General features: G+C 49.5%; 1 protein-coding gene and 1 long non-coding RNA gene across 3 annotated transcripts in view; both read left to right on the forward strand.

Moving 5' to 3' along the window:
* Positions 1–27,517, forward strand: part of LOC141980426 (uncharacterized) — a 174,654-nt gene that overhangs the window by 13,503 nt on the left and 133,634 nt on the right. Inside the window, exons 5-9 of the mRNA XM_074941653.1 lie at positions 3,864–3,965; positions 5,940–6,019; positions 6,444–6,549; positions 6,760–6,855; positions 21,971–22,109. Coding sequence (XP_074797754.1) covers positions 3,864–3,965; positions 5,940–6,019; positions 6,444–6,549; positions 6,760–6,855; positions 21,971–22,075 — 489 coding nt within the window. The 3' untranslated portion in view covers positions 22,076–22,109. The remainder of the gene's footprint in view (positions 1–3,863; positions 3,966–5,939; positions 6,020–6,443; positions 6,550–6,759; positions 6,856–21,970; positions 22,110–27,517) is intronic.
* Positions 14,483–18,440, forward strand: LOC141980423 (uncharacterized). 2 transcript variants are annotated; one of them, XR_012637555.1, is made up of 5 exons: positions 14,483–14,633; positions 14,770–14,922; positions 16,338–16,498; positions 16,652–18,062; positions 18,215–18,440. It is a non-coding gene; the product is annotated as an uncharacterized LOC141980423 (long non-coding RNA). The 2 variants fall into 2 exon arrangements; XR_012637554.1 differs by having other exon boundaries at positions 16,652–18,440.

Below are 27,517 nucleotides of genomic sequence, written 5' to 3' on the forward strand. Positions count from 1 at the left end.
AAATCCTCCAAATATTAAGGATTAACCTGTTGAATTGGAGAGAGTTCACCTCCCAATAACTTCATAAATCTCTGCTTCAGTTACCTTTGGTAAATGAAATAACCAAACACTCATTCATTTTGTGACATAGCTGTAAAACTCATCTGAAAAGTTTTCCAAATAAATCACGGTTTAAAAATGTATAGTGTTTCCCTTCTAAAAGTGAAACCTACATCAAACTCTGAGTTGTGAAGAATGTGTATTAAGGTTATAACAAGCAACAAGAATGCACTTTTATGTAGAAAACCATGATTAAATGGAGTCTTCCTGATGAGTGATTTAAATCAAATCCACCCTGCCCGCTGTACTCTTGCCCTGGCCTCTTCATTCCCCAGGTGGGCCCACAAATATGTTTGGTGCCAGGCCCACAAAAAGTCAATCCTGCCCTGTTCCTAGAATGAACCCTCATTGAGTGGGGCGATCCCCAGGGAGCAGCTCCAACCTCCAGCGTGTCTGGCCAGCGACAGGACATGAGCACGGCAAGGGAGGGGGTGGCAGTGACATCACACAGGCCTTTTGCAGGAGCTCAGCCGATTGGTCAAAGGTGGTGGGGAGGTGGTGACCTCACAGACAGATGCTGACATCAGCCAGGCAGGATGGGGAGGGGCCAGGGAAGTCTCCTTCTCGAGGTCTCTCCGTGAGGACTGAGAGGGGATCAGGGGTCACGTCCGTGAGCGCCAGGAGGAACCTCTGTCGACTTTTCTCCTTTCCTTTCAGTGATTTGACGAGAAAACAGATGTCCCTGTTGAGAAGGTAAGAGCCTGCTCAGGGCTGAAACCTCTTCAGTCGGATCCGTCTGGTGACAGTTGAATTCTAGGCATGGGAAACACAAGCTGAAGGAGGCAGAATTTTATTCCGCACCTAGAATTTTGTCCCTTAGAATCACTGGGGACAGGAGGGTTTGTCCGTTTTATTTCACCTTTTCCTCCATCCCTCCCTCCTTTCTCTTCTTCTCTTGCATCTTTTGTCCTTTCTCCTCTTCCGCTCCCAACATCAGGAGGGGTGTGTGTGTGACGGGAGAGTGCTCTGCAGCTCATGTCGTGGGAGGTCCACCCAAAAATGTGGGGCTGAAACAGTGCTCGGGCAGTGATCCCCACCAGTGACCTGGGCCATCCTTTGGGCTCTCTGGTGAGAACTCTCAGCCTCCAGTCCTCAGCCTCTACCCTGATTGGCTGAGCAGGGGGTTATTGACAGGGAGGAGACTCAGGTCCTTGTTGTTCTCTTTTAAGACCAAGTAACTTAGCAAGTCACAACCAGTCATATGGTTGACGAATTTTGCTGCTTCTCTGCATTAATTGCCTCTGAGCAGTTCATGATTCTCTTGAACATTCCAGTTCTCCTCAGATACTTGCTGAATAATTCCTGTGCACTCTTGTTGGTCTGGAGCTCATTTGAGAGCACTTTATTCAGGTCATTTGGTGTATGAAATTGAAGATCCGATGGTTAGTTTGAAAATCAGGGCACTTGGGTCCTATTCCCAACTCTGCCACTGACTGGCTGTATGACCTAAGACAAGTCAATTCTCCTTTCTCAGTCTTAACTTCTCCCTCTTCCAAGTAGGGATAATAACGGTCCACTCCTACCTACCTCAGGGTGGGTGGAGGATGCGGATCCATTGGAGAGTGTCACTAGGAGTAGTGCATAATATGAGGTGTCCTATCACGTTTACTCAGATCAGATTATGACAGAATAGAATAGCTGAAATAGTCTATTTTATTTGTATTTTCTTATCTAAGTTTTGAGATCTAAGTATCTCCTTTTTGTGTGCGATGAGACAATTTAACACACTGTGACGAAGAGGAGATGCTTTTGTTTGGCAACAAAATCTTTTTGCAAAGAACTCTCATCCCACTTGTTATGATTTCCAGGAACAAACTGGTTTAATCTGAATGGGATTTTCTGACAGAAACGGTTTCAATGAAATTTCCCGCCATCTTAATTCCTGGGCTCTATCCCTGCCTCTTGGGGGTTTGTTGTCCATTAGGAGTCAGGACTGGTGGCTTCTCTTTCTGGCTCTGCCACCGCCTTGCTGTGTAGGCCCTTGGGTAGGTCACTTCCCTTCTCTGTACCTCAAGCTCCTCCCCATCTGTTCAATGAGAACAGGGACAATTCTCCAACTCTGGGCAGTCGTGATCCTGAGTGAGCTAAAGGGCGTTAAAGCCCTCTGGGAAGGAGAAAGGGGAGTTTCGCGGTGTTTAGCACCAAGGAATTCTAAAGTTTGCTAAAATGTCTAGTCTGTGGAAACAAGAAATGGTCAGGGCCAAATTTTTTAACCACTGCCTTTTTTAAAGCGCATTCAGGGATGTGAGTCCCTGCCTTTTAGGTACCTGGGGTTCTTTGCCAGCAGGAGAGAAGAGGTTCCTGCCTCTAGTTTTTTGGCCTTAACGAACCAGGTGCTGTGCCCCAGTTCTCGTCTGAGATCCCTGAAAAAGAACATCTTCCCGTCCAGTCACAAGACAGGACCTATCTTTAAAAGGGGAACAAAGAGAACCCTGGGACTTACAGACTAGCTAGCTTCACTTCCATAGCTGGAAAGATCCTGGAATACATTCTTAAACAAGCAGTTTGTCAGCACCTACTGGATAATTCGGTTCTTAGGACTAGTGAGCATAGATTTGTCAAGAACACATCATTCCAAACCAATCCTATTTCCTTCTTTAGTAGGGTTATGGGCCTAGTGGAGGTGGGTAAAGAGCAGATGTGATCGATCTTGGTGTTACTAAGGCTTTTGACACAGTCCCATAGGACATTCTCACAAGCAAACTAGGGAAATGTGGTCTAGATGCAATTAGTGTAATGTGGGTGCAGAGCTGGTTGAAAGCCCATCCTCCAAGAGCCCTTCTCCATGTTTGGCTGTCCAACGGAGAGGGTGCACCTAGTGGGTCTGGCAGGGATCAGTCCGGGGTCTGGTACGATTCAATATTTTCATTAATGATTTGGAAAATGGAGTGGAAAGTATGCTTCTAAAATATGCAAATGACACCAAGCACTTTGGAGCACAGGACTGGAATTCAAAAAGGCCTTAGGAAATTGGAGACTTGGTCTTCTTGAGCCAAACTCCATGACTGGGCCCCTCTCTATGGACTGGGCTGAAGTGAAACCCCAGAGCCGAACACTCCTCCTCCCGGGCAGTGCGCTCCGACCTTTAATGGGCAGATGCTGCTTGGCACTGTCAGAGCAGCTTTTGCTGGGGGATTCTCCCAGCACTGTCCAATCGTGGAAAGTATTCAATCCCCATTTGACTGCTGTGGACAGAGCCATAGAGGGGGAGCAACTTGCCCAAAGTCCCACAAGAAAAGGAAAACAACCAGCAATGGAAGCAATAGGAAACCCAGCAATGGAACTCAGGAGTCCTGGCTCCCAATCCCTGGTCCAGTCACTCCAGCAGAGCACACTCCCTCTCAAAGGCAGGGGGAGCGGACACGAGGGCCTGGTGGTAATTGCCAGCTGTGGGAGGGAGTGTGCAGCAGTGGTTAGTGAAGGGGCCTGGAAATAAGGACTGCTGGGTCCCATCCCAGGCTCTGACACTTGGTGTGACCCTGAGCCAATAGCTTCCCCTCCCCAGGCCTGTTTCTCATCAGTCGGGTTGGGGTCGCAGTCCCTACAGCCCGGGGGGGCTGGGAGGCTCCAGGAAGGTGTGTAAAGTGCTGGGATGTCAGGATCCGGGAGGCTCTGTCACCTCCACACTAGCGCGGTGTACTGCACCCCCTGCTGCAGGCCGAGTTTCTCTGTCCCTTGGCAATAAGACAGACTCTTGTTTTCACAGCCAGTCGATCACCCAGTGTCATCACCCTGCCTGCTGGCTGGGTGGGGTAACTCCTCAGGTCACCACCACCCTCTCCAGCCTGCCTCGGGCTTGGAGAGTGAGGAGATGGGTGAGGGACGACACTGAACATCCTCCATCCATCGCTCCATCACCAGAGCAAGTGAGTGGCATTAGGGTTCCTCTGTGGCGTTCCCTGTCTGTCTGGGGAGAGGCAGAAAGAGGGGGAGAGAATCTCTCCCAAAGGAGATTGGATTTGCAAACAGCCCCCAGGAGTCCCTGGCTCTCAGACCAGGGAGGGAATTCTCCAGAGCCATCTCCAGTGTGTTTGGAAAGGTCCCAGCAATGGGGCTCCCAGCCCTTCCCTTGTGGGAGACTGTTCCCCAGGCTGAGAGTCTCTGAGCTGGGCCTGACACTGTGAGCTGCTGAGCATGGAAATCAATGGGGGGAAACAACGAGACCCTGACCTTGCTATGCCGAGGGAAGTGGGGAATGGTTTGAAGTGGGGAGTGGTTTCCCAGGAGAAGTCCGGACTCCTGGGTTCTGTTCCTGCTCTAGGCTGGGTGGGGCAGAGGGGGGAGGTGGGAGTGTGGCCCGTGATGGCAGGAGGGAGCTGCTTGTCCAAAGTAACTGATGGTCTTTGTGACTGACCCCAGTGCTCGAGAGGAGGAGACTCCCCAGTTATTGCAGCACCAGGGATGACGAGGGGGAAAGTTGGGAGCAGACCATGCAATGAACTTCTGCCAGTGTGTGTAGCTTGCACTCCCTGTACCCCTTTTGGGGAGGAGGGGGGGAAGGAGCTGCTCTGGCTGGGGCAGGGATGGGGAGGGACCAAAAAGGCTGGTTAGTGAGAGGCTGCCTTGAGACCAGACTCACGACTGCTCCCCGCTCGGGTCCCGGGTGGCCCGGCTCCTGAGGGTGTTCAGGAAGAAGGCTCTGCAGGTGGCCCCAGAGCCTGAGGGAAGCAGCTGCCATCTTCCCCAGGAGCAGAGCGGCCCCTCCGTCCCCACTGGTGGGGAAGGAGCTCCCGGCCGGGCCAGGAGGTGGAAGTGCCCAGCCTTCTGGCAGAGGAAACCCGCTCCCGGGGCAGATGTTGAGGTGGAGAGGCAGTGGCCAGGCCAAAATGGAGCTGGCCCAGGATGCGGCTGGGCAGGCAGGACCCAGCCCAGGAGCGGAGCCGGGCAGGGTGGCTCTGGGGCTTGTTGTGTGGGCAGCATCGGCCCCAGGAGCCCAGCCCTGATTTCCAGCACGAGGCATCGCCCTGCCTGGTCACTGAGGACCTTCCAGCCTCCCCAGGGCAGGAGGTGGAGGATCCCTGTCCCAGCACCAGGAGCTCGGCCCGCTCCCCATGGGACAGCAGTAGCGCCTGGGACTCGAGCAGCAGCCAGGCCGATGGATGCTTCTGCTTTGTTCCAGGTGAGGAGCCAGGCTGGGTGAAGAGGGTGCTGTGAACACTCTGGGCCCTGGCCCTCGACCAACGCTATGGGGGGCAGGTCCCCAGCCCAGGTGTCTGGTCTGAGCCACGTGAACCCCACTGACACAAGATGCTGCCACTTGGGTCCATGGTGCTCCATTGGGTGGGGCGGGGGGGAAGGCACCTCCCAGGGAGCCCAAGACAGTGGTTGGGGGGGTCTCTTTGCTATGGAGTCTAGAAGGAGTTGGGGGCTGAAGGCATCATTGAGAAGGGGGAGTGTGGGAAGGGAGGTCCCTGGCTAACTGTCTCTCTCCTGCCTAACCCCACTCCTGGTGGGCGCAGGATGAGGCCCAGAGGCTCGCTTTCCTGCATGCCATCTACTCCACGTGTCTTGCTGCACACCAGAGAGGGCAGGACACACTGGAGCCGCACTGCTGCAAGGTGGCTGTGGTGGAGAGGATTGTGGTGAGCGAGACACGGCGCCCGGCAGCTGAAGCCAGCTGGGGTATGGCTGGTGCTGGAGGGGCAGCTGAGGGCAGGGATTGCTGGGGTGAAGATAGGGGAGAAGAGAGGGGAGAAATAGTGGGCAGGAATTGGAGGAGTGGGAGGCAGGTGGGGGGATCCTGCTGGCTGGGTGGGGTGCTGGCTGTGTAATCTTCTCATTGGAAAGTGTCAGTGAGGCCCGAATCTCACACGCTCCTTTGTCTCCTTTGGGTTTCACAGGAGCTCATTGAGGAGCTTCTTGATGACTCTCCACCCGGAGCCATCCTGGCCAACTGCCTGATTGCTGTGGGCAACCTCAGGTACCGAGACTCTCTTGCCCAGTTCCCCTCACGCCAGTGCTCCTCAGGTCCACGGCTGGGAGTCACTGTCCCTCCCACGCCCAGGTCACCTCCAGAGGGTGAGTCCTCTGGCAGAGGTGACGGGAAGGTTCACACACTCCTGGCTGGGCTGTTCTTTTCATTCCAGTAACAGTGCAATGGCTTTTGGGAGAGGCTGACTCCCAGGATCAGATACAGGAGGGGAAACAGGGTCCAGGGAACAGGCGCTATTCCTGCCCTGCCACTGTCTGTCTGGGAAACCTTGGCCTTATCATTCCCTGGCTTGGTGCCTCAGTTTGCATTCTCGCCAGCCTCTGCCTATTTCCCTGCAGTTTCACATCCGTGTTGGTGCCAGTCCCACCCCTGCACTGCACAGTCTAATCCCGGCTCCTCTCTCTCTTGCCAGCACCATGACACCCGCCCTGGAGCCAGAGCTGGAGACCCACCTCCTTCGTGCTGCCCTTCATGCCGTGTTCACCCTGAGCATGGAGAAGGACCCCACCCAAGTCCAGGTAGATCATGCTAAAATCATGGCTTGAAGAGCTAGTTGTCATCCTGCCACAAATTCTTGCTAATTGCCTGCAGTGGGATGTGAATGAGAGAGGCCAGGATATGTGTTTGGGGGTCTCACCACTGCTTCCCACAGACCCCTCTTCCTATCCTGTGGCAGGTGTAGCCCCAGTTTCCCTAACTCTGACCCATGACTCTCCCTTGCTTTGCAGGATCTGCATAGGGTCTTGCCAGACATCCTGGATGCCATGCTGGGGAATCTGCTGGCAGAGTCCCCAGGCACCAACAGGCTCCACTACATCTTGGAGGTGAGTGTGATGAGAGGGGTGGGGGCAATTTTGCCTTAACTCTTAGATCCATTTTCCAGTCTGTCCTCCTAGCTGGGCCCACAGTGGGCCATCCTTGGTCAGGGCAGTTAGTGCAATGCAGTGTCAGGCCCTTCCTCCTGGAAGGACAGAGGAAGGAGCTGGGACTTCAAGCCAGAGGTCTGCCTGGTTCTGTTCAGCACTAACCACAGGGCCCCTGGCTGGCTTGGGGAGTGAGAGTCTGAACCCCTCCTGTGAGATCCAGAAGACGGTCCTCAGAGAAGAGTCACAGGCTCGTTCCTAGAGAAACAGGAGGACCCCACACAATCAGCCCTGAGATTCCTGGGGGGATTGTGCTCACACTCAGTCCCTTCACCCAACCAAGGACTTGAGAGCCAGGGAGGGGGAAGGGGTCTGTCTCTTTCCTGGTAAGCTGTTCAGGAATCAGGAGTTCAGGGAGGATGGGAGCAGCCCCAACACCGAGCATTGTCCCAATCTAGAGAGACAGTGACAAGTTGTGACCTGCAGGACACAACCATCATCCCGGGGCAACAATCCCCTTCTGAAGCTCTGCAATCAATGAACTAGATATTCCACCCCACACACAATGTCTCAGCCCCCTGGGGATGGGGAAGGGCTCATTAGCACAACACATGCACCGACCCATTGATCCTGAGCTGCCTCCTTTCCCCACAGCACATTAACTACTGGATCGTGCCCAGGGTGTCGTGAGAGAGAGCCAGGGCCATTAGGAGCAGCATGGCCCTGCTCAGATCCACCATCACCCTCCCTGCGTTCGACGACAGTGGCCACTGACCCCAGGCTCCTGGCTCCAGGCGCAGGTGGGCTGGAGCAGGTCTGGCGAGTCAGGCAGTGGCACAGGAGCTAGTGAACAGAGCTGTGGACGGGGGGGTTGAGGGGGAGTTTGTCAGGGGAGTTCGTCTTGTGGTACTTGTGTTTTGCTGTGGGGGGTGGGTTTTGGTGGGGTTTGTGTTTCCCAGATTAACAGGACTTAGGTGGGAAGTGTATGACAGATACAGAGGCAGCAGTGGGAGTGACCCATGTAGCGGAAGACACAATGGAGATGACTGGATGTGGAAGCTGCTGTATGTCCATGATCCTGGAGGGGGCACCTGGTAAGAGTTTTGTCTGCATGAAATGCCGTCTGCTCGAGCTGATGGAGGAAAAGATCCGAGGTTTGGAGATGCAGGTGGAAAGTCTGGTTGAGTTTAGGAAGGGGTTTGAGCAGATTATAGAGCAAAGACATGAGGTATCTGAAGGGAAAAGCTCAGACTTGCAGATGGAAGCAGGACTGGGGAATTCTGAGGGGAGACTGGGTGAGGAAAGTGGTCAGTGGAAGCAAGTGACTAAACGAACCAGGCAGAGGAAAAGACGAGCTAGTGAAGGAGAAATAGAGCTTAAGAACAGGTATGCAGAGTTGGAAAATGAAGAAGGGGCTCAGCAGGTAGTCACTGAAGGTGGAAGGGCAAGGAAGAAGAGAAGAGCGGCTAGTCCTATAGGAAAAGGGGAAGAGTTAATGGAGATTACACGAAATATGAGCCCCAGGAGGATACAGGGTGGGTTGAAGAGGATTACAAGAGAGAATAGGAATGGAAAGAACTTGCAGCCAGAGGGAACAGGGGATAGACTGGAGAATAGCACCGTCACTAGGAAAAGACAGGTCTATGTGATTGGGGACTCTTTACTGAGAAGAAGAGATAGGCCTGTAACCAGAGCTGATAAGGAGAATAGGAGGGTGTGCTGTCTTCCAGGTGCTAAGATACGGGATGTAGACCTGAGGTTGAAAAGGATTCTAAAGGGAGCGGGAAAGAATCCCCTAATTATCCTTCATGTGGGAACGAATGATAGGTCTAGATTCTCGCTGGAAAGTATTAAAGGAGACTATGCTAGGCTGGGGAAGACACTTAAGGAAATTGAGGCTCAGGTGATCTTTAGTGGGATTCTGCCTGTTCCTAGAGAAGGGCAACAAAGGTGTGACAAGATTTTGACTAGCAACAGATGGCTCAGGCAGTGGTGCTATAAGGAGGTCTTTGGGATGTCTGGCCACTGGGAGGCATTCCTGGAGAGAGGACAGTTCTCTCGGGATGGACTTCATCTGAGTAGGGAAGGAAATAGACTTCTCGGATGGAGGCTGGCACAACTGATTAAGAGAGCTTTAAACGAGGAATTAGGGGGAGATGGTTGGGAGATGTCCAGGTAATCTCCACGCCAGAATTTAGCGTTGAGAGGAAAGAAAATGAAGTAAGAGTGGATACAGCCGTGGGTAGGAGGAAGGGCAGTGTGGATACAAGTTTAATAGGTTATACTGGTAGTAAAATGACCGTGCCTAATAGGGTACAGAACGTGAGTGAGGCCAAACAGCAAAAATGAAGATGTTTGTACACTAATGCGAGGAGCCTAGGTAACAAAATGGAGGAACTAGAGCTACTGGGGCAGGAAGTGAAACCAGATATTCTAGGGATAACAGAAACAGGGTGGAATAGTCGTCATGACTGGACTACGGGTATTGAAGGGTATGTGCTGTTTAGGAAAGACTGAAATAAAGGTAAAGGTGGTGGAGTAGCATTGTCTATCAATGAGGAGGTAGAATGTAAAGAAATAAGAAGCGATGGAATGGATATGACTGAGTCCGTCTGGGCAAAAATTAAATTGGGGAAGAAAACTATTAGAGCCTCCCCTGGGATAGTGCTTGGGGTGTGCTATAGACCAGCGGGATCTAATGTGGATATGGATCGAGCCCTTTTTAATGTTTTTAATAAAGTAAATACTAATGGAAACTGTGTGATCATGGGAGACTTTAACTTCCCAGATCTAGACTGGAGGACGAGTGCTAGTAATAATAATAGGGTTCAGATGTTCCTAGATGCGATAGCTGATGGATTCCTTCAGCAAGTAGTTGCTGAACTGACAAGAGGGGGTGCCATTTTAGATTTGGTTTTGGTGAGTAATGAGGACCTCATTGAAGAAATGGTTGTAGGGGATAATTTTGGCTCAAGTGATCATGAGCTAATTCAGGTTTCAGAGTAACAGCCGTGTTAGTCTGTATTCGTAAAAAGAAAAAAGAAAAGGAGGACTTGTGGCACCTTAGAGACTAACCAACTTATTTGAGCATGAGCTTTCGTGAGCTACAGCTCACTTCATCGGATGCATACTGTGGAAATTGCAGAAGACATTATATACATAGACACCATGAAACAATACCTCCTCCCACCCCACTCTCCTGCTGGTAATAGCTTATCTAAAGTGATCATCAAGTGATCATCAAGGAAGGCCATTTCCAGCACAAATCAATGTTTTCTCACTCTTCCCCCCCCCACACACACACACAGAGACACACATACAAACTCACTCTCCTGCTGGTAATAGCCCATCCCTCTTTGAAACCTCTCTTTATAATGCGCATGATAATCAAGGTGGGTCATTTCCAGCACTAATCCAGGTTTTCTCACCACCACCCCCCCACACACACACCCCCCCTCCAAAAACCACACACACAAACTCACTCTCCTGCTGGCAATAGCTCATCTTACAGTGTGCACAGCAATAATCCAAGTTTAACCAGAACGTCTTGGGGGGGGGGGGTTTGTAGGAAAAAAACAAGGGGAGATAGGCTACCTTGCATAATGACTTAGCCACTCCCAGTCTCTATTCAAGCCCAATTTGCAAATGAATTCCAATTCAGCAGTTTCTCGCTGGAGTCTGGATTTGAAGTTTTTTTGCTTTAAGATAGCGACCCTCATGTCTGTGATTGCGTGACCAGAGAGATTGAAGTGTTCTCCGACTGGTTTATGAATGTTATAATTCTTAACATCTGATTTGTGTCCATTTATTCTTTTACGTAGAGACTGTCCAGTTTGACCAATGTACATGGCAGAGGGGCATTGCTGGCACATGATGGCATATATCACATTGGTGGATGTGCAGGTGAACGAGCCTCTGATAGTGTGGCTGATGTTGTTAGGCCCTGTGATGGTGTTCCCTGAATAGATATGTGGGCACAGTTGGCAACGGGCTTTGTTGCAAGGATAGGTTCCTGGGTTAGTGGTTCTGTTGTGTGGTATGTGGTTGTTGGTGAGTATTCGCTTCAGGTTGGGGGGCTGTCTGTAGGCAAGGACTGGCCTTTGGGGGGGGGAAGAGTGAGAAAACATTGATTTGTGCTGGAAATGGCCTTCCTTGATGATCACTTGATGATCACTTTAGATAAGCTGTTAGCAGCAGGACAGTGGGGTGGGAGGAAGTTTTGTTTCATGGTCTCTGTGTGTATATAATGTCTTCTGCAGTTTCCACGATATGCTATGCATCCGATGAAGTGAGCTGTAGCTCACGAAAGCTCATGCTCAAATAAACTGGTTAGTCTCTAAGGTGCCACAAGTACTCCTTTTCTTTTTTCTTTTTTTGAGCTAATTCAGTTCAAACTGAACGGAAGGATTAATAAAAATAAATCTGCAGCTAGGGTTTTTGATTTCAAAAGGGCTGACTTTCAAAAATTAAGGAAATTAGTTAGGGAAGTGGATTGGACTGAAGAATTTATGGATCTAAAGGTAGAGGAGGCCTGGGATTATTTTAAATCAAAGCTGCAGAAGCTATCAGAAGCCTGCATCCCAGGTAAGGGGAAAAAAATCATAGGCAGGAGTTGTAGACCAAGCTGGATGAGCAAGCATCTCAGAGAGGTGATGAAGAAAAAGCAGAAAGCATATAGGGAGTGGAAGAAGGGAGGGATCAGCAAGGAAAGCTACCTTATTGAGGTCAGAACATGTAGGGATAAAGTGAGACAGGCTAAAAGTCAAGTAGAGTTGGACCTTGCAAAGGGAATTAAAACCAATAGTAAAAGGTTCTATAGTCATATAAATAAGAAGAAAACAAAGAAAGAAGAAGTAGGACCGCTAAGCACTGAGGATGGAGTGGAGGTCAAGGATAATCTAGGCATGGCCCAATATCTAAACAAATACTTTGCCTCAGTCTTTAATAAGACTAAAGAGGATCTTAGGGATAATGGTAACATGACAAATGGGAATGAGGTTATGGAGGTAGACATCACCATATTTGAGGTAGAAGCAAAACTCAAACAGCTTAATGGGACTAAATCGGGGGGCCCAGGTAATCTTCCTCCAAGAATATTAAAGTGATTGGCACAAGAAATTGCAAGCCCATTAGCAAGAATTTTTAATGAATCTGTAAACTCAGGGGTTGAACCGTATGATTAGAGAATTGCTAACATAGTTCCTATTTTTAAGAAAGGGAAAAAAAGTGATCCGGGTAATTATAGGCCTGTTAGTTTGACATCTGTAGTATGCAAGGTCTTGGAAAAAATTTTGAAGGAGAAAGTAGTTAAGGACATTGAGGTCAATGATAAATGGGACAAAATACAACATGGTTTTACAAAAGGTAGATTGTGCCAAACCAACCTGATCTCCTTCTTTGAGAAAGTAACAGATTTTTTAGACAAAGGGAACGCAGTGGATCTAATTTACCTAGATTTTAGTAAGGCATTTGATACCGTGCCACATAGGGAATTATTAGTTAAATTGGATAAGATGGGGATCAATAGGAAAATTGAAAGGTGGATAAGGAATTGGTTAAAGGGGAGCCTACAATGGGTCCTACTGAAAGGTGAACTGTCGGGCTGGAGGGAGGTTACCAGTGGAGTTCCTCAGGGATCGGTTTTGGGACCAATTTTATTTAATCTTTTTATTACTGACCTTGGCACAAAAAGTGGGAGCGTGCTAATAAAGTTTGCGGATGATACAAAGCTGGGAGGTATTGCCAATTTAGAGAAGGACAGGGATACTCTACAGGAGGATCTGGATGACCTTGTAAACTGGAGTAATAGTAATAGGATGAAATTTAATAGTGAGAAGTGCAAGGTCATGCATTTAGGGATTAATAACAAGAATTTTAGTTATAAGCTATGGACGTATCAATTAGAAGTAATGGAGGAGGAAAAGGACCTTGGAGTATTGGCTGATCATAGGATGACTATGAGCCGCCAATGTGATATGGCCGTGAAAAAAGCTAATGCAGTCTTGGGATGCATCAGGAGAGGTATTTCCAGTAGGGATAAGGAGGTTTTAGTACCGTTATACAAGGCACTGGTGAGAGCTCACCTGGAATACTGTGTGCAGTTCTGGTCTCCCATGTTTAAGAACGATGAATTCAAAGTGGAACAGGTACAGAGAAGGGCTACTAGGATGATCCGAGGAATGGAAAACTTGTCTTATGAAAGGAGACTCATGGAGCTTGGCTTGTTTAGCCTAACCAAAAGAAGCCTGAGGGGAGATATGATTGCTCTCTATAAATATATCAGAGGGATAAATACCGGAGAGGGAGAGGAATTATTTAAGCTCAGTACCAAAGTGGACACAAGAACAAATGGATATAAACTGGCCACTAGGAAATTTAGACTAGAAATTAGATGAAGGTTTTTAACCATCAGAGGAGTGAAGTTTTGGAATAGCCTTCCAAGGGAAGCAGTGGGGGTAAAAGATCTATCTGGCTTTAAGATTAAACTCGATAAGTTTATGGAGGAGATGGGATGATGGGATAACATGGTTTTGGTAATTAAATATTCATGGTAAATAGGCCCAATGGCCTGTGACGGGCTGTTAGATGGGGTGAGATCTGAGTTACTCAGGAAAGAATTTTCTGTAGTATCTGGCTGATGAATCTTGCCCATATGCTTAGGGTTTAGCTAATCACCATATTTGGGGTCAGGAAAGAATTTTCCTCCAGGGTTTTTCGCCTTCCTCTTTAGCATGGGGAACGGGTCACTTGCTGGAGGATTCTCTGCTCCTTGAAGTCTTTAAACTATGATTTGAGGACTTCAATAGCACAGATATAGGTGTGAGGGTTTTTTTTTAGGAGTGGTGGATGAAATTCTGTGGCCTGCGTTGTGCAGGAGGTCAGACTAGATGATCATAATGGTTCCTTCTGACCTAAATATCTATGAATCTATGAATCTATGAAATGAGCTTGGCTTGAGTCAAGTTCTTGTCCTGGTTAAGTGAGGACTGTGGGCTTTTAAGGGGACCCTGCTCCAGATTCATGCCTTCCTGTCATCCTGGAGCAGACAGGGAAGCAAATCCTCATGGAGGGCCCTGCCCACATCCCTGTGCTCCAGGATCCCTTGTAGGGAGAGAAAATTAAGGGTCTAGCTCTAGCTCCTATGCTCTAGCATCTCCTGCAGAGGGGCTAAGGGGAAGGAGAGTCCTGGCCCGGGGCGGGGCCTGGGAGCTGACAGGAAAATGCTGATGGAGTTCCCTCTCCCTCTCCCTTCCATTAGAACTCAGCCGAATTCCCCAGGATGTGTCACCATGTGGCAAATCTGGCTCTGTTCATCTGTGACCCATCGAAGGACATCAGCCGGCAGGCCAGGGAGGGGGTTTACTGGCTCTACCAGCTGCTGCTGCACCAGAGGGGTAAGGAACTCAGCTGGGAAATGGCACCCGCTAGAAGAGTGAGACTGGGACCCCAGCCAATTTCTCTCAGACTGACCCCAGCTGGGGGATGAGTCTCTCTCTATCTCTTTCGGAGTTCTACACCACCCCCTGCAATTGTGTTGGGCCAGGCACGCAGCGAGGACTCTGCCCACTGTGCAGCCACCAATGGGATTAGAAGGAGACAAACACTGCAACCAGAATGACAAATGTGTGTGTCTCTCTTTCCCGGGCCTGACCATCCATGAGGCCGAAGACCTGTGGGTCTGGGACTGGCACCAGGACAGCAGGCTCCTGGGCTACAAGAACACAGCCAGGGTGGGGGAGGTAAGGACGCTCTGCCGGGGCATGGGAGTGGGGGTGGCTGCCTCCTGGAGCCACTAGACGGAGATGCCGTTCTAGTCCAGAATTTGGAGCCTGGTTCTGGGCAATCTGCTGAAGCCTCACATATGGTTGGTTTTAGGTCTTCAGGAAGTTCTTTTCAAAGGAGCAGAGAAGATTCTTCCTCCGCACGGCAGTGCTGGCCATCCACGACCCCCTGCTGCATGTCAGCCAGGCTGGGCTGCTCCTCACATACTCCCTCCTAGGGAAAGGCCAGCAGCTGATGGGGGACAAGGTAAGCAGCTGCATTAGACTCAGGAGATTGAGGCAGGGCCCAGGCCTCATTCCCATCCTATGGCCATTCGCTGGCCTGGCAGCAAGGAGCCTGGTGGGGAACGAGGGTGAGAGGAGGTGCTCCTGGGAAGGGAGATGAATTCATCTCCATGAGCAGGAGGGAGCCAGCTTGTCCCTGGAGCAGCTCCAACCCAGCTCTTTAGCAAGGTTAATTAATGACAAGCATTGCCTCATCATGGACTTATGTTCTTAGGACACAGTGTTATCGCTCTTGGGAAGAGCAGCAGAGTCCCCTAAGTGCCCTCTGCGAGCCTCTCCTGTCACCCGAGCCACCACCCAGAGTTGCTCCCATCACTGGCAGCCTGGGAGGCCAGGGACTGACGGGTCATGGTGACAGACCAGGCAGTTGTGAGGCACATGGGCGGGGGAAGCTTGTCCTGCTGCTGGCAGGGTTGGACCCGCTCTAGAGAGAACGGGAGGATTCAGTCAGCAGGGGCTGCTGATCTGCCCCATTCCCCAGGGCTGCCATGCTGTGGCTTCAGCATGAATGGCCGGGATGACTTGGGGACAGGTCTCAACCTCCCCCCATCCCACTTCACTACTGCCAGAATCCCTTCTCCCTCCTGCTAGAGCCCCCTCGCTGCCCTGCCTGGGTAGGGGTGGAGGAGACGGTTCTGAGAACTTGGGCTGAGGATTGGAGGTGGAACAGCTGTCAGGGGCACTGAGGGGGCAGTGGCAGGAGCTCACCCTACAAGGAGGGGGGTTGCCACTGGAGGTGACTCGAAAGCACAACAAGACTCCATTCTGGGGGTCAGGAGGGTGAATCCATCCCGCAGAGGTGGGCAGGTGCAGGGTGCAAATGCTGCTGGTTCCAGGTGCCCTTAATCCCCCCTGATTCCTCGTGGGCATCCGAGTCTATGACAGGTTCTCAATCCCTTGCAGTAGGAGGCCGTCACGGCCAATATTAGGCGCCAGGTCCACATCATCCGGCACTTGCGCCAGGTGCCTGAGGCACTGCAGGGGCTGTGCCTCTGAGACCACCAGCAACTCCCACTCCCTGCTGCAGGTACTGCTCTGGTCCCTGTCAGTGGGGAGCTAGTGGAAGGGGAAATGGAGCCCCCTGGCACTCTCTCCCCTCTCAGATTCCTTCCTCTGGGACAGGAACTCTTTCCCTCACACCCATCCCCATCCCATTCCCCCTGCTCCCAGGCAGAGCTCTCCCTGCCCCGTACGGTGCAGAAAGGCCGTTGTGTTAGGGCCACAGCCCCAGCCCCACTGAAGCTCGGAAAGCTCCACTTTTGAGGAGGTGGGGGTTGGACAGAGGCTTAGGGCTAGCTTCACCTCCTGCCCTTTATTCTCCCCTTGGCCCTTCTGTGGGGTCTCTGGGTGGGAAATAAATAGGAGCCTCCTTCCCAGCTCTCTCCCAGGCCCTGGAATCTGGCACAGCCTCCCAGATGGGAGCATCCCGGATCTGAGCCATGTCACAGAGCAGTGCAGACTGGTCACCTCGTCCTATCAAATCAAGCAACGCCGGCTCTCAAAGAGTCTTAGATGGAAGACCCTGCTCCTTCCTGGAGGTAAGAGCCATGGACTCCTCGGGACATGGGGGTCTCTTGGGGGAGAAATGGGATCCCTGATACATTGTCTAGCTGATAGCTTCCCCCATCCCTTGATCCCAGCCTCAGGACAGAGACGTTTCCATCAATGTTCCACACTTGTTTGTTCCCTAGCAAGAGGCTCCCCAGAGATGTCCTTGATCCTGGACTCCTGAGAGTGTTTCTGGAAGAGAGCATTATGCCGTCTTGTTCCCATGGCATCTCCGCTCCCCAGCTCCACTTTCCCAAGCAGAACAAACGAACCCTTCAGCTCCCAGAGTCTGGACTCTTTGACCTCCTTCCGATCAGCAGTGGGGTTTCTCCAGCCCCCTCATCACACCTATCGCCCTCTGAAAGATGAAGGGCCTGAATGTCACAGTCCCCAGAAGAAGAAAAACTCCAGCTGTAGCTGGTGGAGCCTGTGTGTACTCAGCCCCTCTGGAAACCAGCTCTGAAATGGGGAGCAAGGACCCCAGCCCAGTAACAGCAGGACTGGGCAGAGAAGGCTTGTAACAGGGTCTTTCCCCTGGGCTGCAGAGCTTGGGGCCCAGCCAAACTGATTACAGAATGAGCCCTACCTGAGGGGGACCATGTAGCTCTCCCTATAGAGCCAGACTTCAGCGGTGATAAAACCCAGCTGGGCTATGAACTGGAATGAGAATAAGGTAGGAAGCTCAGAGCATCAAGAAAAGTCCTGAGGGGAATTGAGAAGACAGGTAGGAAGTAGCCAGGGAAAACTTCAGCAAAGAGAAAAGAGCAGACCTAGCTGTTGGGTACAGGGCCCTGGGCTGCTACCAGTGTCAAAGAAGGGGGCATACATGCACCCAGAAAGGGTTACCAAACACAGCAAGGGGGCTGCAGGCTGAGCAAGAGCCCCACCAAGGGCACAAGGGCTTCTTTCTGTGGAAAGACCTCTTTGGACTTTTAGTGTGAGGCAAGCTGGGCCCTGGAAGGGTGGACTATAGGTAGTGACCTGGCCAGAGGCTGAGAAATTGCCATGGTGCTTGAGGGACCATTAATGGGGGATGTTAGGCCAGCGAGAGGGTTGTGATTCTGTGCCTGGTCACCAGGGAGCATGTAACGATGAACAGATTTGTTTATGATTTGCATAGTCGGCAGGATTTAATTCCCCCTGTGATCCGTGAGGGCTGATGGAAGTCTTGGTTGCTGAAGGAAGGTCTGTCCTTCCATGCAGGCCTATTGAGGGACCAAGCTGGTCACTGGATTTTCCACCTCAGTTCCAGGAACTGGTTAAGCAGCCAAAGCAGGTCTAGGGGTTTCTCCAGAAGCTCCTAGAAAACCAAGAGAAGCAGTAGGAAGTGCAGAAGAGCTACAGACGCAGCTGGCAATCTTCATGGAGTAGCAGTAACACCTGTCAGAGATCCTGCAAAGGGAAATCAGCGCAGGACGTGCTCTGCCCACTGACAAAAAGAGCATGCCTGGGCTGTGCTGAGAAGGTTAGCCCAGGAGAGCAGGGCATGCGACAGTGCACTTATGCCTAATACTTAAAGCCTGATCCCAAGATGGGGACAATGACCTCTTGGAGGTAAGAGCTATTTACTCTTTGGGGCACGTGGGTCTCTTGGGGGAGAAATGGGATCCCCGATGCATAGCCTGGCTGGGAGCTTCCGCCGTCCCTGGCTCCCTAGCTCTGGGACAGACATCTCCATCATCATACCACCCTGTTTTTGTTCCTAGAAAGGAGCTCCCCAGCCAAGTCCTTGAACCTGCACGCCTGAGAGCGTTTCTGGGAGGAGGCTCCAGCCTCTCGGGCATGAAGAGGGCATCAGGTAATCTTGTTCACATGGTATCTCCGGTCTCCAGCTCCACTTCCCGCAGCAGGGCAAACGAACCCATCATCTCCCAGAATCCCAATCCTTTGACTTCCTTCCGCTCAGCAGTGGGATTTCTCCAGCCCCCTCACCACGCCTGTCACCCTCTGAATGATGAAGGGCCTGAATGTCAGAGTCACCAGAACAAGCAATCTCCAGTTCCAGGCAGTGGGGCTTGTGTTACTTGGACCTTCTGGAAACCAGGTCTGAAATGGGGAAGAAGGACCCCAGGCCAGTAAGAGTAGGAGTGGGCAGAGCAGGCCTGTAACAGGGTGCTTTCCCCTGGGCTGCACAGCCTGGTGCCTAGCCAAGCTGATTACAGAATGAGCCTGGAGCTAGGCCAAATGGATTAGAGAGTGAACTCCACCTGTTTCCCTCTGCTCCAAGGGTATCTGGGAGGTATCTGGGCCTGTGGATCCCTGGTGTGATTCCGGTGCAATGAACTGTAATCTGTTGGGGTTCTTGGGGCAGTTGGCCTTTACATGCCCCAGATCGTTACATTTAAAACACCGTCCAGCTGACGGGTCACTGGGGCGAGGTGGGTTGCTGGAGAATGGGGTGGTGGGACGATAAGGTGTCTGGAGGGTTCTTTGGGAGGTAGGTGGGGCCTTGGGTGGCCCCCGGTAATAGGGTGTGGTCTGGGGTTGTCCCTTCTGGTCTCCACTCCAACTAAGACCTGTTTTCTTCTTCTCTGCCACCTCCACCCATCTGGCTCCAATCTCTCCTGCCTCGATTACAGTTTTGGGCTTCCCATCTGGGATGTATCTTTCTATTTCCTCAGGAACACCCTCTAAGAATTGTTCCATTAGCATTAGGAAGGGCAAATTTACTGGAGATTCAACACTTGCTCCTGATATCCAGGCATCCCAATGTTTCACAATGTGGTAGGCATGTCGGGTAAATGACACATCTGGTTTCCACCTTAGGGCTCTGAACCTCAGACGAGAATGCTCGGGTGTTATCCCCATTCTGACTCTCGCCTTGGATTTAAACAGTTCATACTTCTTCATGTGTTCTTTAGGCATTTCAGCCGCCACCTCAGCTAAGGGTCCACTGAGCTGCGGCCTCAGCTCTACCATGTATTGGTCGGTAGAGATGCTGTACCCAAGGCAGGCCCTTTCGAAGTTTTCTAAGAAGGCCTCCATATCATCACCTGCCTTGTAGGTGGGGAACTTTCTGGGATGGGAAGTGGTACCTGGAGAAGGATTGCTAGGGTTTGTTGGTATATTCTTCTGAGCCTTTACCTTCTCCATCTCCGGTTCATGCTTCCTCTCTTTTTCCTTCTTCTCCTCCACATGCTTCCTCTCTTTTTCCTTCTCCTCCTCCACATGCTTCCTTGCCTCCATTTCCCTCCTGTGGGCAGCCTCCTGTACCTCCTTCTCCAGCCGCATGAGTTCTATCTGTCTTTCATGTTCCTTTTGTTTTTCCTCAGCCTGAAATCTGGCTAATTCCAGCTTTTGTTGAGCCGTGGAGTCTGTCATCCTATCCTCTCTGTTTTTAACTAACTTTACACCCGAGATTTAGAAATAAACAAACAAAACTTGGCTGTAAAATTTTGCTGTGCTGGAATAGGATACCTATTCTCTGATAGTGATTGCCAGCCTACAGAAAAAGACAATTCCCTTTGTCTCTGCTCTGGCCCCAAATCAAAGCAAAAAACCTCCACTACTTGGAAACCTCCTTTCCAGCAGCCCCAAAAGAAAAAAAAATCCTTTTCAAATCTGTGCTCCTTGTAAAAAAAATCAAAATCCTAAAAAAAAACAACACACCTACCACTTTTGTCTCCAGGCAAATGGGTATAGAACACCCCACTACTTACTTTTAGGGGAAAAAAACCTCAGGTTTGTGAAGACTGTGAATTTCCCTGCAGGAGGTTAACTACTCTGCCTCCAGGCAAAGAAAACCTGCAATTCACAAAGATAATCCCCTTTTGTCTCTGCTCTGGCCCCAAAGCAGAGAAAAAACTAGCTGCTTTCAGTTGGACCTCCTTTCCAGCAGCCCCAAAGGAAAAAAAAATATTTCCTTTCTAAAATCTGTTTTTCTCATTCAAAAAATCTCAAATTGATCTCAAAATAATTTCAGGTTAATCCCACCACTCTGCCACCATGTCAAGGTTCCTTCCCCACTCTGAACTCTAGGGTACAGATATGGGGACCTGCATGAAAACCTCCTAAGCTTACTTTTACCAGCTGAGGTTAAAACTTCCCCAAGGTACAAATTAATTTTACCCTTTGCCCTTGGATTTCCACTGCCACCACCAAACTTTATCTGGGTTCCTGAAAAAACAGAGTTTGGACACGTCTTTCCCCCCAAAATCCTCCCAACCCTTGCACCCCACTTCCTGGGGAAGCTTTGGTAAAAATCCTCACCAATTTGCATAGGTGACCACAGACTCAAACCCTTGGATCTTAGAAGAATGAAAAAGCATTCCGTTTCCTTACAAGAAGCCTTTTAATAGAAGTAAAAAGAAAAGAATCACCTCTGTAATATCAGGATGGTGAATACCTTACAGAGTAATTAGATTCAAAACATACAGAATCCCTCTAGGTAAAACCTTAAGTTACAAAAAGACACACAGACAGGAATAGTCATTCTATTCAGCACAGCTATTTTCTCAGCCATTTAAAGAAATCAGAATCTAACACATACCTAGCTAGATTACTTACTAAGTTCTAAGACTCCATTCCTGTTCTGTCTCCGGCAAAAGCATCACACAGACAGACACAGACCCTTTGTTTTTCTCCCTCCTCCCAACTTTTGAAAGTCTCTTGTCTCCTCATTGGTCATTTTGGTCAGGTGCCAGCGAGGTTACCTTTAGCTTCTTAACCCTTTACAGGTGAGAGGATTTTTCCTCTGGCCAGGAGGGATTTTAAAGGGGTTTACCCTTCCCTTTATATTTATGACAAAGACATTTTTGGACTTTTAGTTTAGGATGAGCGCGACCCAGGAAGGAGTGGGCTAAAAGACGGTCACCTGGCTGAAGGGCTGAGTTCCCAGGCAAAAAACTGCCAGAGTGCCCTACCGACTCTTGGCCAGGGTGCTAGCCCAGCAAGAAAGCTGTGGCACCAGGCCTTACCAGGAAGGGGAACCTATCGGTGAGTGAAATCTGTTACAAGCCTGCTTCCATTGTGGAAACAGCCGGTAATGGAGAGTGGTGGGGATGGCCTCTGGGAGAGGATGGCCGGAATGGTCATACAGCAGGGGCAGCAGGGTCCAGGGATGAGAGCAGGGAACAGGTTGTAGTGCAGCCCTGCCACTGAGTGGTAACGTGATCCTGGCCACGTCACTCTCCCACCTGGTGCCTCACTTTCTCTATCTTTGAAATGGGGACCATCCTGACCTACCTTAAGAACGTGTTTGATCCTCTGCTCTTGTTTCTCCAACCCCTGCCCTCCTAGCCCCACACAGGCCTCTGCCCTGTTCCTCAAACTTCCATGCCCATGTTAGTGCCTGGGTCGCCCCCCAGCTGCAAGGTCTCCTGTACGGTCTCCTGCTAGCAAACTGAAGCCGCCTCTAGATCCAGAACAGGAATTGGTTGGTTCAGTTGCTTATTCTCTGGGGTTCAGACCCTCTGTTCTCCCCCTGGGGTGACAGATCCCTGCTTGTCATACCTGTCTTTCAGGCTCTGTCCCAGCCTCTCAGATATATCCTGCAGCCAGCCCAACTCAGGGAGCAGTGTGGACAGGTTATCTCATCCTGTGAAACCAAGCAACATGGGTCCCATTGAGACTCAGATGGAAGATCCCATACATCTCCTGGAGGTAAGAACCGTTCACTCGTCCTGCCACTTGGGGCTCTTGCTACAAAAAGGGGGCTCCTGCTATATATCCTTGTTGGGAGGTTTCCCTGTCCCTGGATCCCAGCCCTGGTACAGAGACCTATTTCTCATCATGATATCCTCATGTTATTCTCAGAGGATGTGTCCAGGATCCTGGAGACTGTTTCCTGCAGGAAGTTTGAGCGGGCAGAGATCACTCACTGTCATGACCCACGGGTCTGCAGGGTTCACGGAAGCAGCCATGCTCCAACCCTCCACCTGGAAGCCTGCTGAAAATTGCTTACCTAGGACCCACGACGTTCAGCCCCAGTTTGAGGCTCCACTCCTGAGGTCCTATTGGAGGAGTCGGAGAGCAGCTAATTGGCCCCCTGGCCCTGCTTAAGACAGCAGCAGGAAGAGGAAGCTGTCTGAACACCAGGGCTGCTCCCTGTTCTGGACCATGTGCTGCCTCTTTCTGCTGCCGCTCCCCTGACTTGATTTCCTGGCATCTGATTTGTGGTTGTGATCGCAAGTTTGTTTTTTGCTTCTGATCTTCCAGTATCCTGACCCAGCTGACTCATGACTCCTGTCCTGTGAGTGTGGACTCTGGCTCTGACCAGTAGGTCTGGCTGTCCTTGACCCAGCCATGACAGTCATCGACTCATAGACTTTAAGGTCAGAAGGGATCATTATGATCATCTAGTCTGGCCTGCACAATGTAGGCCACAGAATCTCACACACTCACTCCTGCAATAAACCTCTCACCTTTCTCTGAGGTATTGAAGTCCTCAAATCATGGTTTAAAGACTTCAAGGTGCTGAGAATCCTCCAGCAAGTGACCCATGCTCCATGCTGCAGAGGAAGGTGAAAAACCCCCAGGGCTTCTGCCAATCTGCCCTGGGGGAAATTTCCATCCCGACCCCAAATATGACGATCAGCTGAACTCTGAGCATGTGGGCAAGACTCACCAGCCAGATACCCAGAAAAGAATTCTCTGTAGTAACTCAGATCCCATCCCATGCAACATCCCATGAAAGGCCACTAGGCCCCATCTACCACGAAGAATCAAAGATCAATTAATTGCCAAAATCATGCTGTCCCATCATACCATCTCCTCCATAAATTTATCGAGCTTAATCTTGAAGCTAGATAGGTTTTTTGCCCTCACTGCTTCCCTTGGAAGGCTGTTGCAGAACTTCACTCCTCTGATAATGGTTCGAAACCTTTGTCTAATTTCAAGTCTAAACTTCCTGCTGGCTAGTTTATATCCATTTGTTCTTGTGTCCACATTGCTACTGAGCTTAAATAATTCCTCTCCCTCCATGGTATTTATCCCTCTGATATATTTATAGAGAGCAATCATATCTCCCTTCAGCCTTCTTTTGGTTAGGCTAAACAAGCCTAGCTCCTTGAGTCTCCTTTCATAAGACAGGTTTTCCATTCCTCGGATCATCCTAGTAGCCCTTCTCTGTACCTTTTCCAGTTTGATTTCTTCCTTCTTCAACATGGGAGACCAGAACTGCACACAGTATTCCAGGTGAAGAATGCCTTTTATAATGGTACTAACACCCCCTTATCTCTACTGGAAATACGTTGCCTGATGCATCCCAAGACTGCATTAGCTTTTTCACGGCCATATCACATTGGCGGCTCATAGTCATCCTGCGGTCAACCAATACTCCAAGGTCCTTCTCCTCCTCTCTTACTTCCAATTGATGTGTCCCCAGCTTATAACTAAAATTCTTCTTATTAATCCCTAAATGCATGACCTTACACTTCTCACGATTAAATTTCATCCTATTGCTATTACTCCAGGTTACAAGGTCATCCAGATCTTCCTGTATGATATCCTGGTCCTTCTCTGAATTGGCAATATGTCCCAGCTTTGTGTCATCCACAAACTTTATTAGTACACTCCCACTTTTTGTGCCAAGGTCAGTAATAAAAAGATTAAAAAAGATTGGTCCCAAAACCGATCCCTGAGGAACTCCACTGGTAACCTCCCTCCAGCCTGACAGTTTGCCTTTCACTATGACCCACTGTAGTCTCCCCTTTAACCACTTCCTTATCCACCTTCCAATTTTCATATTGATCCCCATCTTTTCCAATTTAACCAATAATTGCCCATGTGGCACCGTATCAAATGTCTTATTGAAATCTAGGTAAATTAGATCCACTGCGTTTCCTTTGTCTAAAAAATCTGTTTCTGTCTCAAAGAGGGCGATCAGGTTGGTTTGGCATGATCTACCTTTTGTAAAACCATGTTGTATTTTGTCCCATTTACCATTGACCTCAATGTCCTTAACTACTTTCTCCTTCAAAATTTTTCCAAGACCTTGCATACTACAGATATCAAACTAACAGGCCTGTAGTTACCCGGATCACATTTTTTCCTGTCTTAAAAATAGGAACTGTGTTAGCAATTCTCTAGTCATATGGTACAACCCCTGAGTTTACCAATTCATTAAAAATTCTTGCTAATGGGCTTGCAATTTCTTGTGCCAATTCCTTTAATATTCTTGGAGGAAGATTAGCTGGGCCCCCGATTTAGTCCCATTAAGCTGTTCGAGTTTTTGGCTTCTACCTCGGATACGGTAATATCTATCTCCATAGCCTCATTCCCATTTCTCATGCTACCGTTATCCCTAAGCTCCTCATTAGCCTCATTAAAGACTGAGGCAAAGTATTTGTTTCGATATTGGGCCATGCCTAGATTATCCTTGACCTGCACTCCATCCTCAGTGTTTAATGGTCCCACTTCTTCTTTCTTTGTTTTCTTCTTATTTATATGGCTATAGAACCTTTTACTATTGGTTTTAATTCCCTTTGCAAGGTCCAACTCTCCTTGACCTTTAGCCTTTCTCACTTTATCCCTACGTCTTCTGACCTCAATAAGGTAGCTTTCCTTGCTGATCCCTCCCATCTTCCACTCCCTGTATGCTTTCTGCTTTTTCTTCATCACCTCTCTGAGATGCTTGCTCATCCAGCTTGGTCTGCAACTCCTGCCTATGAATTTTTTCCCCTTTCTTGGGATGCAGGCTTCTGATAGTTTCTGCAGCTTTGATTTAAAGTAATCCCAGGCCTCCTCCACCTTTCGATCCATAAATTCTTCAGTCCAATCCACTTCCCTAACTAATTTCCTTAATTTTTGAAAGTCAGCCATTTTGAAATCAAAAACCCTGGTCACAGATCTATTTTTGTTTATCCTTCCATTCAGTTTGAACTTAATTAGCTCAGGATTGCTCGAACCAAGGTTGTCCCCGACAACCATTTCTTCTGTGAGGTCCTCACTACTCACCAAAACCAAATCTAAAATGGCACCCCCTCTCGTTAGTTCAGCAACTACTTGATGAAGGAATCCATCAGCTATCGCATCTAGGAAAATCTGAGCCCTATTATTATTACTAGCACTCGTCCTCCAGTCTAGATCTGGGAAGTTAAGATTTCCCATTATCACACAGTTGCCATTAGTATTTACTTCATTAGAAACATTAAAGAGGTCTCTATAGATATCCAAATGAGATCCCGGCAGTCTATAGCACACCCCAAGCACTATCCCAGGGGAGGCTTTAGTAGTTTTCTTCCCCAAAGTGATTTTTGCCCAGACTCTGTCTTATCCATTCCATCGCGTCTTATTTCTTTACAATCGACCTCATCGTTGATAGACAATGCTACTCCACCACCTTTGCCTTTATTTCGGTCTTTCCTAAACAGCACATACCCTTCAATACCTGAACTCCAGTCATGACCACTATTCCACCGTGTTTCTGTTATCACTACAATATCTGGTTTCACTTCCTGCACCAGTAGCTCTAGTTCCTCCATTTTGTTACCTAGGCTCCTCGCATTGGTGTACAAACATCTTAATTTTTGCTGTTTGCCCTCAATCACATTCTTTACCCGATTAGGCACTGACATTCTACCGCCAGTATGACCTATTAGACTGGTATCCACACTGCCCTTCCTCCTTATGTCCATTCTCCTACTCACAGCTGTATCCTTCATTACTTTGTTTTCTTCCCTCTCAATATTAAAATCCGGTGTGGACATTACCTGGACATCTTCCAACCATCTCCCCCAAATTCCTCGTTTAAAGCTCTCTTAATCAGTTGTGCCAGTCTCCATCCGAGAAGTCTATTTTCTTCCCTACTCAGATGAAGTCCATCCAGAGAGAACAGTCCTCTCTCCATGAAGGCCTCCCAGTGGCCATACATCCCAAAGCCCTCCTTACAGCACCACTGCCTGAGCCATCTGTTGATAGTCATACTCTTGTCACACCTTTGTTGCCCACCTCTAGGAACAGGCAGAAACCCACTGAAGATCACCTGAGCCTCAATTTCCTAAAGCTCCTTCCCCAGCCTGGCATAGTCTTCCTTGATATGTTCCAACGAGAATCTATCGATGTCATCTGTTCCCACATGAAGGAAGATCAGTCGATTCACAAACACACACACACCTCCTGGTGTTGGGAGGGGAAGAGGAGAAAGGACAAAAGATGCAAGAGAAGAAGAGAAAGGAGGGAGGAATGGAGGAAAAGGTGAAATAAAAAGGACAAACCCTCATGTCCCCAGTGATTCTAAGGGACAGAATTTAGGTGCGGAATAAAATTCTGCCTCCTTAAGCTTGTGTTTTCCACGCCTAGAATTCAACTGTCACCAGATGGATCCGACTGAAGAGGTTTCAGACCTGAGGAGGCTCTTACCTTCTCAACAGGGACGTCTGTTTTCTATCAATAAATCAATGAAAGGAAAGGAGAAAACTCTACAGAGGTTCCCCCTGATGCTCACGTACGTGACCCCGATCCCCTCTCAGTCCTCACGGAGAGACCTCGAGAAGGAGACTCGCTGAAGTGAAGCCACAGGGGTCGCCGAGGTTTCTCTGGCCCCTCCCAGTCCTGCCTGGCTGATGTCAGCATCTGTCTGTGAGGTCACCACCTCCCCACCACCTTTGATCAATCGGCTGAGCTCCTGCAAAAGGCCTGTGTGATGTCACTGCCACCCCCCTCCCTTGCCGTGCTCATGTCCTGTCGCTGGCCAGACACTCTGGAGGTTGGACCTGCTCCCTAGGGATCGCCCCACTCAATGAGGGTTCATTCTAGGAACAGGGCAGGATTGACTTTCTGTGGGCCTGGCGCCAAACATATTTGTGGGCCCCCTGGGGAATGAAGAGGCCGGGGCAAGAGGACAGCGGGCAGGGTGGATTTGATTTAAATCACTTGTGAGGAAGACGCCATTTAATCATGGTTTTCTACATAAAAGTGCATTCTTGTTGCTTGTTATATCCTTAATACATATTCTTCATAACTCAGAGTTTGATGTAGGTTTCGCTTTTAGAAGGGAAACACTATACATTTTTAAACCGTGATTTATTTGGAAAACTTTTCAGATGAGTTTTACAGCTATGTCACAAAAT

Source organism: Natator depressus, unplaced genomic scaffold, assembly GCF_965152275.1.
Source record: "Natator depressus isolate rNatDep1 unplaced genomic scaffold, rNatDep2.hap1 scaffold_35, whole genome shotgun sequence".
NCBI lineage: Eukaryota > Metazoa > Chordata > Testudines > Cheloniidae > Natator > Natator depressus.